This window comes from Sinocyclocheilus rhinocerous, unplaced genomic scaffold (assembly GCF_001515625.1).
Source record: "Sinocyclocheilus rhinocerous isolate Xijiao unplaced genomic scaffold, SAMN03320098_v1.1 scaffold2613, whole genome shotgun sequence".
Classification (NCBI taxonomy): Eukaryota; Metazoa; Chordata; class Actinopteri; order Cypriniformes; family Cyprinidae; genus Sinocyclocheilus; species Sinocyclocheilus rhinocerous.
The window spans coordinates 27,839-42,916 of record NW_015650705.1 but is presented as its reverse complement, the minus strand read 5'-3'; the positions used below and the strand labels follow the sequence as shown (position 1 = coordinate 42,916).

Below are 15,078 nucleotides of genomic sequence, written 5' to 3'. Positions count from 1 at the left end.
ATATATTTAATTCCTGTTATGCAAAGCAGAATTTTCAGCATCCTCCATCCAGTCTTCAGTGTCACATGATCCTTCAGAAATCATTCTAATTTGCCGCTTAAGAAACATTTCTTATTACTATCAATGTTGAAAAAGTTTTTGCTGCTTATTACCATACAAAAGTCTGAGGTGAGATTTAATATTTGTTTTTAATATTAATTCAGTTTCCACAAAAATATAAAGCAGCAAAAACAGTTTTCAACATTGAAAATCATAAGAACCATTATAATTTGCAGTAAAATATCTAGTGCAATTCATCATTTAAAGTGAAGTTTAAATAATTTGAATACAGTGAATTGAGGCATAATGACTAGAGTAATGAGTGCTGAAAATTCATCTTTTTAAAATCAAAGGAATAAGTTACACTCTAAAATATATTAAAAATAGAAACAGTTATTTTTAATTATAATAATATTATTTCACAACTTTATTGTATTTTTCATCAAATTAATGCAGCCGTGGTGAGCATAATAGCCCTATCAAAAACATTTAAAAAATTGTAATTATTCCAAATTTTTGACCAGTAGAGTTATATAATCATATACCAGACACTTAACCTTGAGCATTAACAGAGAGCACTGAAATAAGAAAACAACATATGGTCCCTCATCTATATAGCATTAAATGGTTTTATACCTGTGTCACTGGCACTGAGTAGAGACAGCGCCCTCTGCTGCCGGATCAAATTATACGCCTTCAACAAGCTCTCAGCTCTGACAGAGAACAATTACAACCACATATTATTTCAATTTCAATAAATGTAATTGCACAAACTATGTAGGCTAATTTCAATTTGTTTATTGTGAAATAACTCAAACATTTATGTTTTTTTTTCTGTCCTCTGATAAGCATTGTTCAGGGCTGCCATTCCCAAAAGCTTTAATGCTTTCTTATGATACTTTTGGGAAACGCAGCCCTGTTTGAATGCACTGTCAGCAGTGAGTTAATGCTCTCTGTGAGTGATTGGTTCTGTCTTGCAACATTTGCATGTGTTCAGATGGGCAGGAAAATAGTTCTATCCTACACAATTACTCGCTAACAAAGGTTATATTTGTTAAATAAACAAAACCACTGGTAAATAAAACGCACCTTAGTATCGATATTTTTTGTTTGAGTATCGATACTTTCGATACTCGCGTCAGTATCGATATATCGATACTTCGGATCGATACGCCCATCCCTAATAAAAATACATGTATACTTACGATAAAGCACATAGTTCATAGAGTAAACATCCCAAAGACCATATATCTGATTTTTCATTGTAGGACATGCGATTAATTTGTTCCTGTGAATATAAAAGCAGGCAAATATGAATAAAACAGACACAGCCAAGTCCTGACAATAAGAACTATCATGATGAATCTGTGGCACAAATAATTACTTCTGCATGCCATGACATGAACATTTAACAACAGTTTCTCAAATGCAATTCAAAACCTTTTTTTGTTTAGGTTGGACTCATTCCAGTCCCCCAGGAGTGTTCTCGAGGAGGGTTGGGTCAAAATGCACACTATGACATCAGTGTGTATAACATTTGTCTGTAAAAATGTACTTAAAGATATAGTTTACCCAAAAACTAAAACTCAGTCATTCATTTACTCACCCTTATGACTGCAGTACAGTTTGCAATTAAAAATGTTTGTGTTTGGTTACCAACATTCATCAAAATATTTTTTTTTGTGAGTGTGTTTTGCAGAAGAAAGTCAGTCGCCCACTGTAAGAAGTAATTTTTCGAAGTTAAATAAAGATGTTTTACAAGAAAATACTTTTTCATTCTTTCTACTTCAAAATGTCATGTTTAATTCAATGTTACATGCCATTTCTTTTTAATTATGAAATTTACAAATTCTGAGTAAACGTTGTTCAAAGAAATATCAGTGAAGAGGTCAATTAATTTACTAATTAATTAATTTAAAAAAATAGTAAATTAATTTTCAGTTTTGAGTGAACTATTGCTTTAAGGGTTCTGCTGCACTTGTGCATCTGTTCCTGTGAAGCCCATTTTCCCTCCTCACAATCCCAGTGATTTTTATTTATATATTTACTGACTTTTAACAGGAAATTATTACAGGTCAATTTATATTTTCATAATTTTCCATCTTTTCTCTTTCACATTTAAATGAAAGATGAAAGGACACTTACCGGCGACATGTAATATGGAGTTCCAACAAATGTTTTAGCAAAGCTTGTATCATGGTTCAGTATCCGAGCTAAACCAAAATCTCCAAGCTTTACATTCTGTTTGACATCCAAAAAGATGTTTGCGGGTTTCAGGTCACGGTGCAGAACTGTACTGCTGCCGTTACTTCTACCATGGCACTCTTTTAAAGCCAGGGACAACTGTGCCATCACACGTAGGATGAATTCTTCTTCTAGGTACCGTCTGGAAAGAAAGTGTAACAAACCAACATTGCAGTAATGCAGGAAAACAGCTTGAACAACAAAATAACAGTAGCAGGGTTTCTGCATGTTTTATGGAGGTAAATGTAAGACTTTAAGGATTGAAAGACACTTAAGACTAGTGGTCGACCGATATATCGCCAAAACCGATATATCGGCCGATATTTGGCATTTTTCAAATATCGGTTTACATCATTTAAACAAATCTTTGAATGGCTAATGAAAATTTAATTTCACAAACCTTTGCAAACTTAGTCGAATCCAGTTGTGAGATCTTGTGAAGCGTGCATGTGACCTGCATGATCGCGTGTTCTCTGCGTGATTTTCGGTTCGTGCAAATTGAATGCTTTAAACATTAAATTTGTGATTTCAAATTATGCAGCGCTTTATGCATTTGCCCACTGTCATATTCATGTCATTTTCACTGTGTGCTGTATGTAAAATGAGTGTTACCTTGGCTTTATTTGAAAAAATATGATTCCCAATGCACACAAACTTCCCAGAATACGGAGTGCTCTGTTGGTTACGGTTTACTTCCTTTTTAATTATATTTTTATTAAATATTTATTTATTTGTGAAAAATACTTTGTCATCTAAAGTATAAGTATTTTTATTTAACATAATTATTTTTTAATCCATTTTCAAATGATTTCAAATTTCTTAAATATTAATTAAAATAAATACAATTATATCGGCTTTATATCGGCCACCCTGCTTTCCAAGATATCGGCATCGGCTGTCAAAAAACCAATATCGGTCGACCACTACTTAAAACACTCTAAAGTTTGAAAACACAACTTCCTACTGATCTCTATTACTTTTTAATTCATTTTTTAATTGTGGAAGGGTGAATTAAGACTGTAGAAACACCGAGTAGCATAATTTGACCTGTCTTTGATGCATCTGTTGATGAGGCTGGCGAGATCCCCACCCTCACAGTACTCCATCACTATATATAATGTTGTGTTTGTCCGGTCTATAATTCTGTCATAGTATCGGACGATATTTGGGTGCTTCAGCTCACGGAGCAAATTGACCTCCGACACCAGCATCTGTTTCTCTGCCTCGGCCATGGTGCCATAGTCCAGCACCTTCCAAACCAGAATCTAAAGAGATCAGATGACATGATCCAAATTAACCAGCAGGAAGAGAGACACCAATGACTACAATGTGAAAACTCACAGTAACCTAAATTATTTAAACATTAGGTAAAATGATGAATTTCACTGCACTAGATCACAAAATATCACCGCAAACAGCATCTGCAAACAAATGGTGTCACACTTTGGTCTAATAAATATACACGCACACTGCCGTTGAAAAGTTTGGGATCAGTAAGATTTGTAATGTTTTTTGAAGTTGATTCTTCTGCTCATCATGGCTGCATTTATTTGACCAGAAATACAGAAAAAATAGTAATGTTTTTAAATATTATTGCAATTTAAAATAATGATTTTCTATTTGAATATACTTTATTCCTGTGATGTAAAGCTGAATTTTCAGCACCATTACTCCAGTCTTCAGTGTCACATGATCTTTCAGAAATCATTCTAACATGTTGATTTATTATCAATGTTGGAAACAGTTGAGCAGCTTAATATTTTTTTAGAACCTGTGATACTTTTTTCAGGATTCTTTAATGAATAAACAGTTAGAAATAACAGCATTTGTTCAAAAATAGAATTGTTTTTGTAACAATATACACTACTGTTCAAAAGTTTAGGGTCAGTTCTTTCAAAAAAAATTTAAAGAAAGGAATGCTTTTATTCAGTAAGGATGCGTTATATTGATAAAAAGTGATAATAAAGACTTATATTGTCAGAAAATATATCCATTTTGAATAAACTCTGTTCTTTTTAACTTTATTAATCAAATAGCCTAATCCTGAAAACAGTATCACAGGTTCACACACAATAATTACATTTTAAACGGTAATACTAACCGTCAGGGCATTTTATCGTGATTTATCGTGAAACCGGTAATCGTTCCATCCCTAATCAGCAATATTAGTGTAATTTCTGAAACATCATGTGACACTGAAGTAATGGCTGATGAAAATTCAGCTTTGCATCACAGAAATAAATTATATTTTAAAGTACATTAACATAGAAAACCATTATTTTACATGGTAATAATATTTTACAATATTACTTTTTTTCCTGTATTTTTGGTCAAACAAATGCATCCATGATGAGAAGAAGAGACTTCTTAAAAAAAAAAAACATTACAAATCTTACTGATCCCAAACTTATACATACATATACGACAGTTACCTACATATACATCACACTACACATGCTAAACGGAGTTCGATCTGTATTTTACTAACCTTTCCATCTGATTTCCTCTTGATTTTCTGGCATTTCCCATAAGATCCACATCCTATGGTGAGCAACACCTCATAGTCTTCAGTTCTGGATGGCATCATGCACACAGCAGCAGCTCCTGCCTTCAGACCAATACAACAGAGCTCAGCTAACGCCATTTATGTGCAAACTCTACTAACAAACACAGCAGGATTCATTCCATCAGTCCACTCACCGCGATTCATTCACTTCTGGTCACTCGTCTGCTTGACTTCCGCTGTCTTTTATCGTTTTAATTTTTAAAAACGTTATAGATTTTTGTTTGTGCTCCGACACAAACAGACGTGAAACAAGCAGGCTGATTTTCAAACGTGCGCACAAACTCTGGATTCTGATTGGCTGGGCATGGTCGTTGGCGGTGATCTCATTGGTCCGTATAAGGACACAGCTTGCACGTTGCCAAGCGCTGAAGAACCGCGAGAACGCCCGGAAACAGCGGGAGGCTGATTCTTAAAGGGACAGGCGTATAAAGAACGAACACGGAACGGGTTTGAAGTAAAGCTATGTTAAAGTAAAACATAGCTTTAAATAATTAGTTAGCATTTCTTCCAACGCGCTCCACATGGTTTCCTTTATTTGAACAAAAATAGGCTGCTTCTGAGAAACGTACCGTCTGCAGACTGACTTGTGCGCCCGTTACTTAGTTATTGAAACTGTATGTACTGCACATTGACTGTTTGTCCGCTTGGTGGAAGCAGTGTGTTTATGGTGCTGAACGGGTCTGGGTGTGGCAAGGCCAAAGTTCACATGAAGCCCTTTACAGTTCTTGCCACTGGAAGGCTTTACAGGATATGAACAGCCTGAAAGACCTAGAGAAGATAACTTCATTTGAATGGATATAGCTATAATCAATCATGAGTCACAGGTGAAAGGACAGTATGAACATATGGCAATTTTAACTCCAATGACATGACTCCTCAAAACATCACCCTTTGTCTTCAGAAATGAGCTATTATTTTCCTCTTCTATCTTTCCCACATTATATTTTCAAGCATCTGGTTATAAACTATTTAACCAGGCATTGACAATCACTCAAGAGCTAAAGGTACAGCACATGAAGAGACCGATCTTACGGTTTATTGGCTTTGTGGAAACAAACAAACAAACAAAAAAAATATATTAATAATAATAAAAAACATTAAATCACTGTAGTTGTCAACGTTCAAATGTATGTGTTTGGATCTGGTATAGGTTACAATTTATTTCTGAGGGCTTCCAAGAACACCAAATCCAGCAAGGAATAAAGGACAACATACATATACTTATATACATATACCCATTAGAAGTGGAAAATCTCTCACCGTCATTCTTTTGCTTTTGTTCTTTATTATTTTGATTAATACCTGTGTGTGAGCTCAAATTTGCAGCTGAAGTTTTGACTACTGCTTCAGTCAACCGCCAAAAACCTAGTTTACAATTAAGATGTACCAAAACACAGATATAATAATTAGATATGATTGTACTGAACATAAGTAACCAAAGCAACGGGCACTTTCAATGAACATTTTGTAAACTAAAAGAAAAATGAAATGAGATCATTTACTGGTCTCGCCAGCATTCTGAATTTTTTTATTTTTATTAAATCAATACAGACTGTGATTGATGACCATTTGAATTCATTTTACTGTTGGTATGTTTGGTGAACTAGCTTAATTCTATGCCAATGCTAGATTTCAAATCTAACATATTTCTCTCAACAGATGGAATTTGTGCTTTTATTGTTGAAGTAATGGAACCTATTTATACCCTATTCACAGAAAGAACCAACTCAGGCCGTTCTTCTGAACATAAAGTGCAATATATATACACACACAGGCAGCTGAGGCATATGTTTAAATATCAAAATTGATCGAATGCATGATCCACGTTTTACTATGAACGATTCATTGGTGCACGTCATTCCAAAGAACAAACACTGCAATTCACATTGACTTTAAAAGCCAAACGTCTGATCAGAGGGATTCAGAGATGAACAAATGCAACGAATGCTTTCAGATCAATAACACTCAGAGAAGAGCCCGTGGGTCACTGCTGCGCATGATTTTTATTCCAGCACAATTAATTTGTGTTGTAAAATGGCTGGGTAGCTAGGAAGACAAACAGGAGTACAAAATGAAAATTATGGACCATTCTATTGTAATTTGGTTAAACTGCTAATATATAGATATATCTCACACTTTTTAAAAAAAAACATAAAACCATACTTAGGAAAACAATGTTATGTCTCAGTCTGACACACAGCGAGAATGAGACCATGAACCCAGTGTCTGAGATCCTCGCGGTGAAGTTCATGGAGACGTAGCCTGCTCTGAATGCAGTCCGCATCTAACTTGGCTTTAGTCTTCTGGCGTCATTCACATTTCAATCTGGCAAGCTATAGAAACAAAGTTCACGTTCACAGATGACATGGCTTAGGGGGGAAATGACAATGTTTTTCATCTACAAATATCTAATTTGTACATCTAAGCATCGTTTCTTTAGAACGAAACAACATGGGCATTTATTTTTGAGTACATTATTGCTGGACCTCGCCCATATAGTCCCTTTCGACACGAGGAGCAAACGCAGACGGACTCGAGCATGGCATTCTTCGCCACTAACACACACAAACAGATCCAATTTCACACATGAAAAACGCAATTTTGTCAAGCTCGAGGAAAACGTTTCCATTTTCCTCGAGATAGTCTAAAGCTAATCTAAAACATTGTGTGCCTCCGCGCAAAATCGAATCTACGCCTCCGTTTCTTTCCGTGTGGCAGCAGTTTGAAGACGGTTTCTTTTGATGAACAGAAATGCGCCCACACGACCGCCGCAGAAGACGGCAAGCGGCAGACGAAGTGACGCTCAGATACTGAGAGCAACTTATGCACCTGCCAAGATCCTTGCTGCTTTCTCTCCGTCTTTCTTAAACACTCATGATATTTCAGAAGTAAAAACGCAGAGAGTGACTGAAGCTCAGACTCCTTTCTGCACAAGATTAACCACAGAATGAGGAAGAAGAAAGTAAAATGTCAACTATTAAACAGATATTTGCCAACACTCTGATATAACACGAAGTTACCAGACATTATGTGCATCTAAAAAAAAAATTATAATATAAAAAAAAAAGAAACGGCCAGTCGCACACAATCACACAGGCAGGTTATGCTGTCAACATTTACAGAAATGAGACCAGTTTGAGACTCAAAAATCAACAAATTAAAATCTTTTTAGGACAATGAACAAACACAAAAGTTCAGTCATTAGAATGCCCGCCCCCCCCTGACCCTAAGATAAGCATATGGCTTAATATTTGTAAAACTTTGGAGGTGAGGGGTATTTGTCCTATTGAATTCGTCATGTGGCAGTCATGTGGTGCGCTTGGATGTGTGTGTATGGCGTCGATTGTGTAAAGTTCTCCAGAGGACGCAGTCTCCTTGTTTTAAAACAAGAACCAGGTTAGTCTTTGAAATTCCCTTGCCCTCCCGCGACGCGTCATCAAAACCGAATCCCGCTTCAGTCAGTGTAAACAACACTGAATATCAATACTGACAATACACACAGACAACAATATCCAGTCAACGCGAGAAGAAACCGCCACAAGGATGAAATGACATGAGGATTCATAGTGCAATGAAGGCCAGAGCAGGCTCTTCCAAAGAGGACAGCAGTCTCTGAAACGAATTTCAGTCATCCTGTTTGGGAGTTAACAATAAAAAGGGGGAGAAGCTCACGTGGCAGGACATGAGAGAAATAAGAGGTCGTGACAGATCTATCTCTGGCTTATTCCTGAGCCTAATTTTGATTGTAAGTAAAAAAAAATAAAATAATAATAAAAAAAGGGGTGGGGGGGGGGGGGGCCCACATGTGCATGAGTAAACATTTAGATGTGCATCATTTTCTCTCTGCATGTGAGCGCGCAGGTGTAAACGTGTTGAACTGGTTCTACACAAATCTAAGGGATAAACGCATGTCTGCACGGGCAGCTGGGATTGGGTGGATGTGTCTGTCCGAAGTAAGGATGGGGACCGCGATCGGATACAGCAACTCGAGTCTTCCTGCGGGGACACATTCGACCATCCGGCAGAGGAGAATGGCAATCGGGGATCTTGGTCTCCTCCATCCTGCGCGTTACGCTCTCCTCAGAGCGGTCAGAAGAACCAGCAGTAGATGTGATTTAGAATGCTGTACCACATGTAGCCTGAGGCGAAGGCGAACGTTTGGACGAAAAGCAGCCAAACATTGTCAAGGGTCATATTTCGGGAGACCACCTCTTTTTGGCCGTCTAGTGGAGGGAATGCTCCTGCGAGACGAAGGAAACATGGAGAGAACTCGTCAGCAAGTTTGGTTTTAGTTGGAGGATGAATATTTACAAATCTGGGGAAACAAAATTCGATTGTTATCAAGCTACCTGTCTTGTAGAAGTGAGCCAGAAGTTTCTCCTTTTCCACAAACCGCTGATACAGCCAATCTGTCAGCGCTTCTGATTCTACTGGGACGTCCTTTATAGGGTATGTCCTAAAAATACAACAAATAACAATTCAACATACACAACTGAGAAACATTCAAAAGCAAGATCATAAAACTGACCATTTAGGTCTATACTGACCATTGGTCAAAAAGCATTCTATAAACTTTAGCAATACATTAGTTTCCATGATTAATAATAATCATAATAATTTAGACCGCATTATCACATTTACAAAACTTAAATGCTAATTTTATATTAAACGTAATCATCATCATCTTCATCAAATATTGTTGTTTTAGATCGTAATACTACATTAATGTACAATTATTATTAATAATAAATGCAAATTAATGTATTATACTTTCGGCTGCATTATATTTACAAAATTAAATGTCATAATATTATATATAGTTGTTTTACATAAATATAAATAGTAAAAATATATAATATAAATAAACATATATTTTTACATAAATATAAATAGTAAACAAATATGAAATGTTAATTAAATATTGTAAAATGTAGTAGTAGTAATACTAATAATAATAATAATTCACAACATGGATTGTACTTTGCCTTATACACAGTACTGAATGTATTTTAACCATTATATTTCTGTTAATTTTGTACATTTGGATGCACACTTTGTGAATAATAATAATAATAATAATAATTATTATTATTATTATAACAAGTTCTGACACGTTGAGCGTTTGTTGCCCTCCTGACCCAATATTTTCATGTTCTTTCATAAAAGGAAAAAAAAAAAAAAAGCCAAGTTGATAGTTTGGAAGTAAAGTTAGCATGTTGGACACACTAAGAGAGAGAGGCTGATTAAATGAGAACAGTATCAGAAGCATTAAACAAATTTACCAAAGGAAATTTACAATAATGAAAGTAATTTGTGCAGGCAATGAAGACAGCTTGAGGGAGAAAATCTAACAGGCACTGAAGAAGAAAAAAAAAACAGATGAGCATGGAGCACAAACGATCCCAATTCTCAGTCTTCATCAGTTAGCATGGTGAAGTGAAGAGCTCAGCTCTTTAGGCTTTGAGCCGCGAGCAGTGTGACAGGTTCAGCGTTTGTGCTGATGAGACGCTTTGACTGATGACAGCAGTTTTCTGCTGAAACACTGGCCGAGCTCTGCACAGACAGCAGAGGCATAAAAACACAAGACTGACTGCAAACGTCTTTTATGAAAACAAAGAGTACAGAGAAGATGTGACTGGCGCAATATTACAACATCATGCAATTACGGTTTCCTGAATGATTCAGCTTCTGCTTTTCCCTTAGTTTAAGAAATAGTCAACATAACTTAGGGCAGGGTTTCTCAACCTTTTGCCTACTGCGACCCATCCTCGACCCACTAGTGGGTCGCGACCCACTGGTTGAGAAACACTGACTTAGGGTGACCAGACGTCCTGTTTTTCCCGGGACAGTCACGTATTTCTGCTCTATTTTTAGTGTCCCGACTTACTAAGAAAAAAATCATGTTTTGTCCCGTATTTCAAAATTTCGTTACGTCTAGGAGATCAGAGCGAGCAGGCTAGTAGTAGTAGTGTTCTGTCATGCTACAACAGCCTAATCAAAGGAAGCCAAGCTCGTCGTAGAACAAAATGACCATCCAATCACAATTCGCTATCGACTGACTTGCAGTTAGTGAAGGCAGGATAGGTGGAATCACGCTGAATGACACACCAGACGCGTTCTCTCTCGCACGCATGTGCGATCAGTTCTATTGCACAAGAATTCTCAAATAGACACACAGTTGTCAAAATCATTGTGTAGAGCATCTCACATAAATACAGTCGGTTATGGCTTAAGTGAACTTAAACAGGTGGGTGAAACCAGATGTGTGTGCGTTCGGTCTTAAAGGGACAGCAGCATGAAATAAAATGTCTCACATCGTGGTCATATTGCCCGTACCCCTTGACCACCCATCCCATATTCCACCATAAGAAATCTGGTCACCCTAACTTAACTTAATTACTGTACTAGTAAATAATTAACCAAATTCATTAAAGAGCAGACTCGCATTAGGCTATGATAACATGCTACGACTGAGAGACTGTAAATTGAAAACTTTTTTTTATTTATTTATTTATTTTTTACTGTTTCCTTAATAACTAACAACCTTCTTTGGGTACGAGAAATGTTTAAAAAAACTTACATGAACAAATTTGCATGAGCAGAATCCTGCATATCAAAAGGTTATTAAATCACGTTGAAATGAGTTTATGTGAGAATAAAGACTGATATGTAAAAACTAGTACAAATATGTTGGAAATCGAAAGTGAATATATAAACACAGTCAAAGATAAAGTAAAAACAGCAATATTATCAAATATTATTACAATTTAAAAAAAAGTTTATATTTGAATATATTTTAAAATGTAATTTATTCCTGTGATGCAAAGCTGAATTTTCACCATCATAACTCCAGTCTTCAGTGTCACATGATCCTTCAGAAATCATTTGAATATGCTGATTTGATGTTCAACACACATTATAATTTATACTGAATATTCCTGTTATTATTAATATTGCTCCTAAATATTATTGTGGAAACCTTTTTAGGGTTATTTGATGAATAGAAAGTTCAAAAGAACAGCATTTATTTGAAATAGATATCTTTTAAAAATGACTTTAAAAACAGGAAAAAATAAATAAATAAAAACATTAATGCAAATTTAACTCCCAACCATGTATGGAAATTTAGTATACAATCTTTCCCAGTTTCCCCATATATTACTTAAACAGAACTCTATGTATTATTATATACACTATTTAAGGTATATGTCCTGATGCCAACTTTCTCAATCTCTGGTACCACCAATATTAATGTAGAAACATATACTGTATGCTGTACATCCATCCATACTGTACATCTATAGTTTACTTTCTTTTGACTTGTTTATCTTTGCTCTCTTTCCATCTACTACACACAAATCAATAGGTGTGGAGTAATAAGGCCCTCGGGGACAAATTCCAGAAAATGCTTGGCAATAACGTGAGATAAGAGCCCTGGGAACAGAAGTCACCAGAGACGCTCAGAACCATCTATAGGACAGATCTGTGCATCAGATCACAAGTTTTTGTGAAATTTTCAGTTATTATTGCAAAGGAACACTTAATTATTTATACATTTGTATTTTTGAGGGTAATGTTTTCTTTACAATCAAATAAAGCCTTTATTGTGGCGAAGCCAGTGAATGTGGACAAAGCAGGTGAAAATTATTGAAACGATTGTAATTGAACACAAACATAGACATGTTATTCAGTAGGGATGCGCCGATCCGATATTCATATCGGGTATCGGCTCCGATAGTGCAATTTTTCTCGGATCGGGTATCGGTCAGAGAGGGCCGATCCAAATCCGAGCTTTTTTATTTTTTTTTCTTGATTGTGCGAATTATTCTGTGTTACTTCTGAAGCCATACTATAGCTTAATGTGAGCTACATATGAATATTTAAGTCCTTACATTAAAGTTCACACAAACTCTTTTCTCCGCTGTGGCTGTTCATAGATTATAAATATACATAGGCCTATATTTTTTCATATTTATTGTTTATTTTATTTTTCTTTATAATTAAGTAGTCTGTATCTAGTAGATTGTGAAAGAATGATTATCAGTTCCACAAACAGAGATATATAAATTCTACATTTATTTAAATGGGGGAAAAAAACTTCACTGGTATCGGATCGGTATCGGCCAATACCGAACCCTAGGTATCGGAATCGGTATCGGAGGCGAAAAAGGCGGATCGGAGCATCCCTATTATTCAGTAACCTAAGGTACCTAGTACTTCAGACACCAATAAAACAAGGACTTAACTGATATTTCCAGGAAAGTTCTTGTAATCGTAAACTGTGATGTTAATTTGCTGCGTACCGCGCGCGATATGTTCCCTAGAGACCCCGCAAGTCTTGCTTGAAATGGAGCATCTCCACCAAACCAATTAAACCTCTCTGTCTCTCAGAGATTTGTTTCAGGGGAATTTCGGTGACCTGGTAGATTTAGAATCCACAGAGCAAAACTCTATATTGTGCTGTTTCCTTCTGTTAAGAACTGTTCACCCAAAATGATTGTTCTAATAGCGTAACTGTGAAAAGTCTCTATTGAAACCTTTACTTTTAAGAGAGCACGGAAACATTTTTACCAGTTCATCATTTCAATCACTATATCGCCCACACGGCTGTGAACAGAAAGTGCCCATAACCACCTTGTGTCAAACCAAACTAAGTGTGACAAGAAAAAAACAAGTGCCCACAGATAGTTCGTTTTGTTTTAGGCCATTTCAAAGTCAGTCAGAATTAAAATCAGACTTGAGTTTGTGATGAAGGATACAGCTTCTCCTCAAGTCGCTCTCGGCCCTCCTCTTACCAGTCAATGTCAAAAACAAAGTGTGAAAAGAGCATCAGTGCCCATTTAACAGGAAACGTTGAGTTATTGGTAAGTCACTGTTTGAGTTCAGCCCCGATTCAGTGTTGTCATTTGATGGATGCCTTGTCTGTATGTATGACATAACCTACCTATCCTAACAAAATCAACAAACTACATTCATTTTTATGTATTAATTTTTTTCTGTCAACAATTAACTCATATTTATATTCATATTTATATGCATTTTAAGTAAATGGTCTGTTATAAAATTTTGTTGGTACATTACAAACTATCAGAATGTCATCTGACTTTTTGGCCATATAAATATCATGAACGACCAAATTGCAGGACATTGCACCTCGACGATCATTGGCACAAGACCATGGGAACCAGACAAGTCCTCTGCACAATCTGACCTGTGTTGGAGCCTGGAATTAAACCACACCATGCTGGTTTCGTCAGGCCAGAGGAGAACTGGCCCCCGACTGAGCCTGGTTTATCCTAAGGTTTTTTCTCCATTTCTGTCACCAATGGAGTTTTGGTTCTTTGCCACTGTCGCCTTTGGCTTGCTTAGTTGGGGACACTTGACTGATTGCACAGACACTATTGGAAGAGAACTGAACTGGATGATGACATCACTGAATCATCAATGAACTGACTTTAGCTGGAAAAACGACTTCGTTATTGTCTTCTTGCATTATTGACAAACTACTTTCCTGTTTGACACTGTAAAGCTGCTTTGACACAATCAGTATTGTATAAAGCGCTATATAAATAAAGGTGACTTGACAGATCTAAAAAAAACTGAGGTGTTTTTTTTCTTCAAGTATGAGCTCCATATTCTCCTATATGAGCCATGAAATGTATCAAATATGATACTCAATAAAAACACAAGCTCCTCATTTTACATGTCAGGCTTAACAAATAAAACCAGAATGCAAGTGAACAACAAAGCATGCTGGTCAGCCATTATCGTGTGGCATCCTATATATAAATATATATCAAACGACAATGACTGTATTTTTTACTTCCCCTGTAAAACTTCATTAACTCAACACTTTTGTTTCTTGTTTGCCACTGAGGCCATTTTAGGGCAGGTGTGGAGATAAAACTGATGAGCATGTGAACGGTGAGGTGCTCATAAATCACAGCAGTGTCTGGACTCTGACTGAATCAGCAAACACTGCAAAGCAGAATAAAAGACAGTTTGCAGGGAAGCATTTAAAGAAAAGAAAAAAAATCACAGACAGTTTGCTGACCCTGTGTGACTATCCAACCTGGCACTACATTCACAAAGGGCTTAAAGTCAGTTTCACAGCGAGGGTTCAGAAATAGGGAGTAACACATGGAAGGAGATTACGAACCATTCCCCGTCATTTTCATAATCTCTTGTACTAGTTTAACCTTTCTTAGTTAGATGATGAAAGTGCAGTG

General features: G+C 36.3%; 2 protein-coding genes across 2 annotated transcripts in view; both read right to left on the bottom strand.

The window, feature by feature from the left end:
- Nucleotides 1–5,218, bottom strand: part of LOC107712406 (serine/threonine-protein kinase Nek2-like) — a 7,727-nt gene extending 2,509 nt beyond the window's left edge. Inside the window, exons 1-6 of the mRNA XM_016517646.1 lie at nucleotides 4,984–5,218; nucleotides 4,772–4,891; nucleotides 3,331–3,548; nucleotides 2,185–2,425; nucleotides 1,245–1,327; nucleotides 676–752 (exon numbers count right to left, since the gene is read on the bottom strand). Of these exons, the coding sequence (XP_016373132.1) occupies nucleotides 676–752; nucleotides 1,245–1,327; nucleotides 2,185–2,425; nucleotides 3,331–3,548; nucleotides 4,772–4,870 (718 nt within the window). The 5' untranslated portion in view covers nucleotides 4,871–4,891; nucleotides 4,984–5,218. The remainder of the gene's footprint in view (nucleotides 1–675; nucleotides 753–1,244; nucleotides 1,328–2,184; nucleotides 2,426–3,330; nucleotides 3,549–4,771; nucleotides 4,892–4,983) is intronic.
- Nucleotides 5,219–5,882: 664 nt separating this feature from the next.
- The window catches only part of LOC107712404 (acyl-CoA:lysophosphatidylglycerol acyltransferase 1-like), a 34,667-nt gene continuing 25,471 nt past the window's right edge, over nucleotides 5,883–15,078 (bottom strand). Inside the window, exons 6-7 of the mRNA XM_016517645.1 lie at nucleotides 9,199–9,305; nucleotides 5,883–9,090 (exon numbers count right to left, since the gene is read on the bottom strand). Coding sequence (XP_016373131.1) covers nucleotides 8,939–9,090; nucleotides 9,199–9,305 — 259 coding nt within the window. The 3' untranslated portion in view covers nucleotides 5,883–8,938. The remainder of the gene's footprint in view (nucleotides 9,091–9,198; nucleotides 9,306–15,078) is intronic.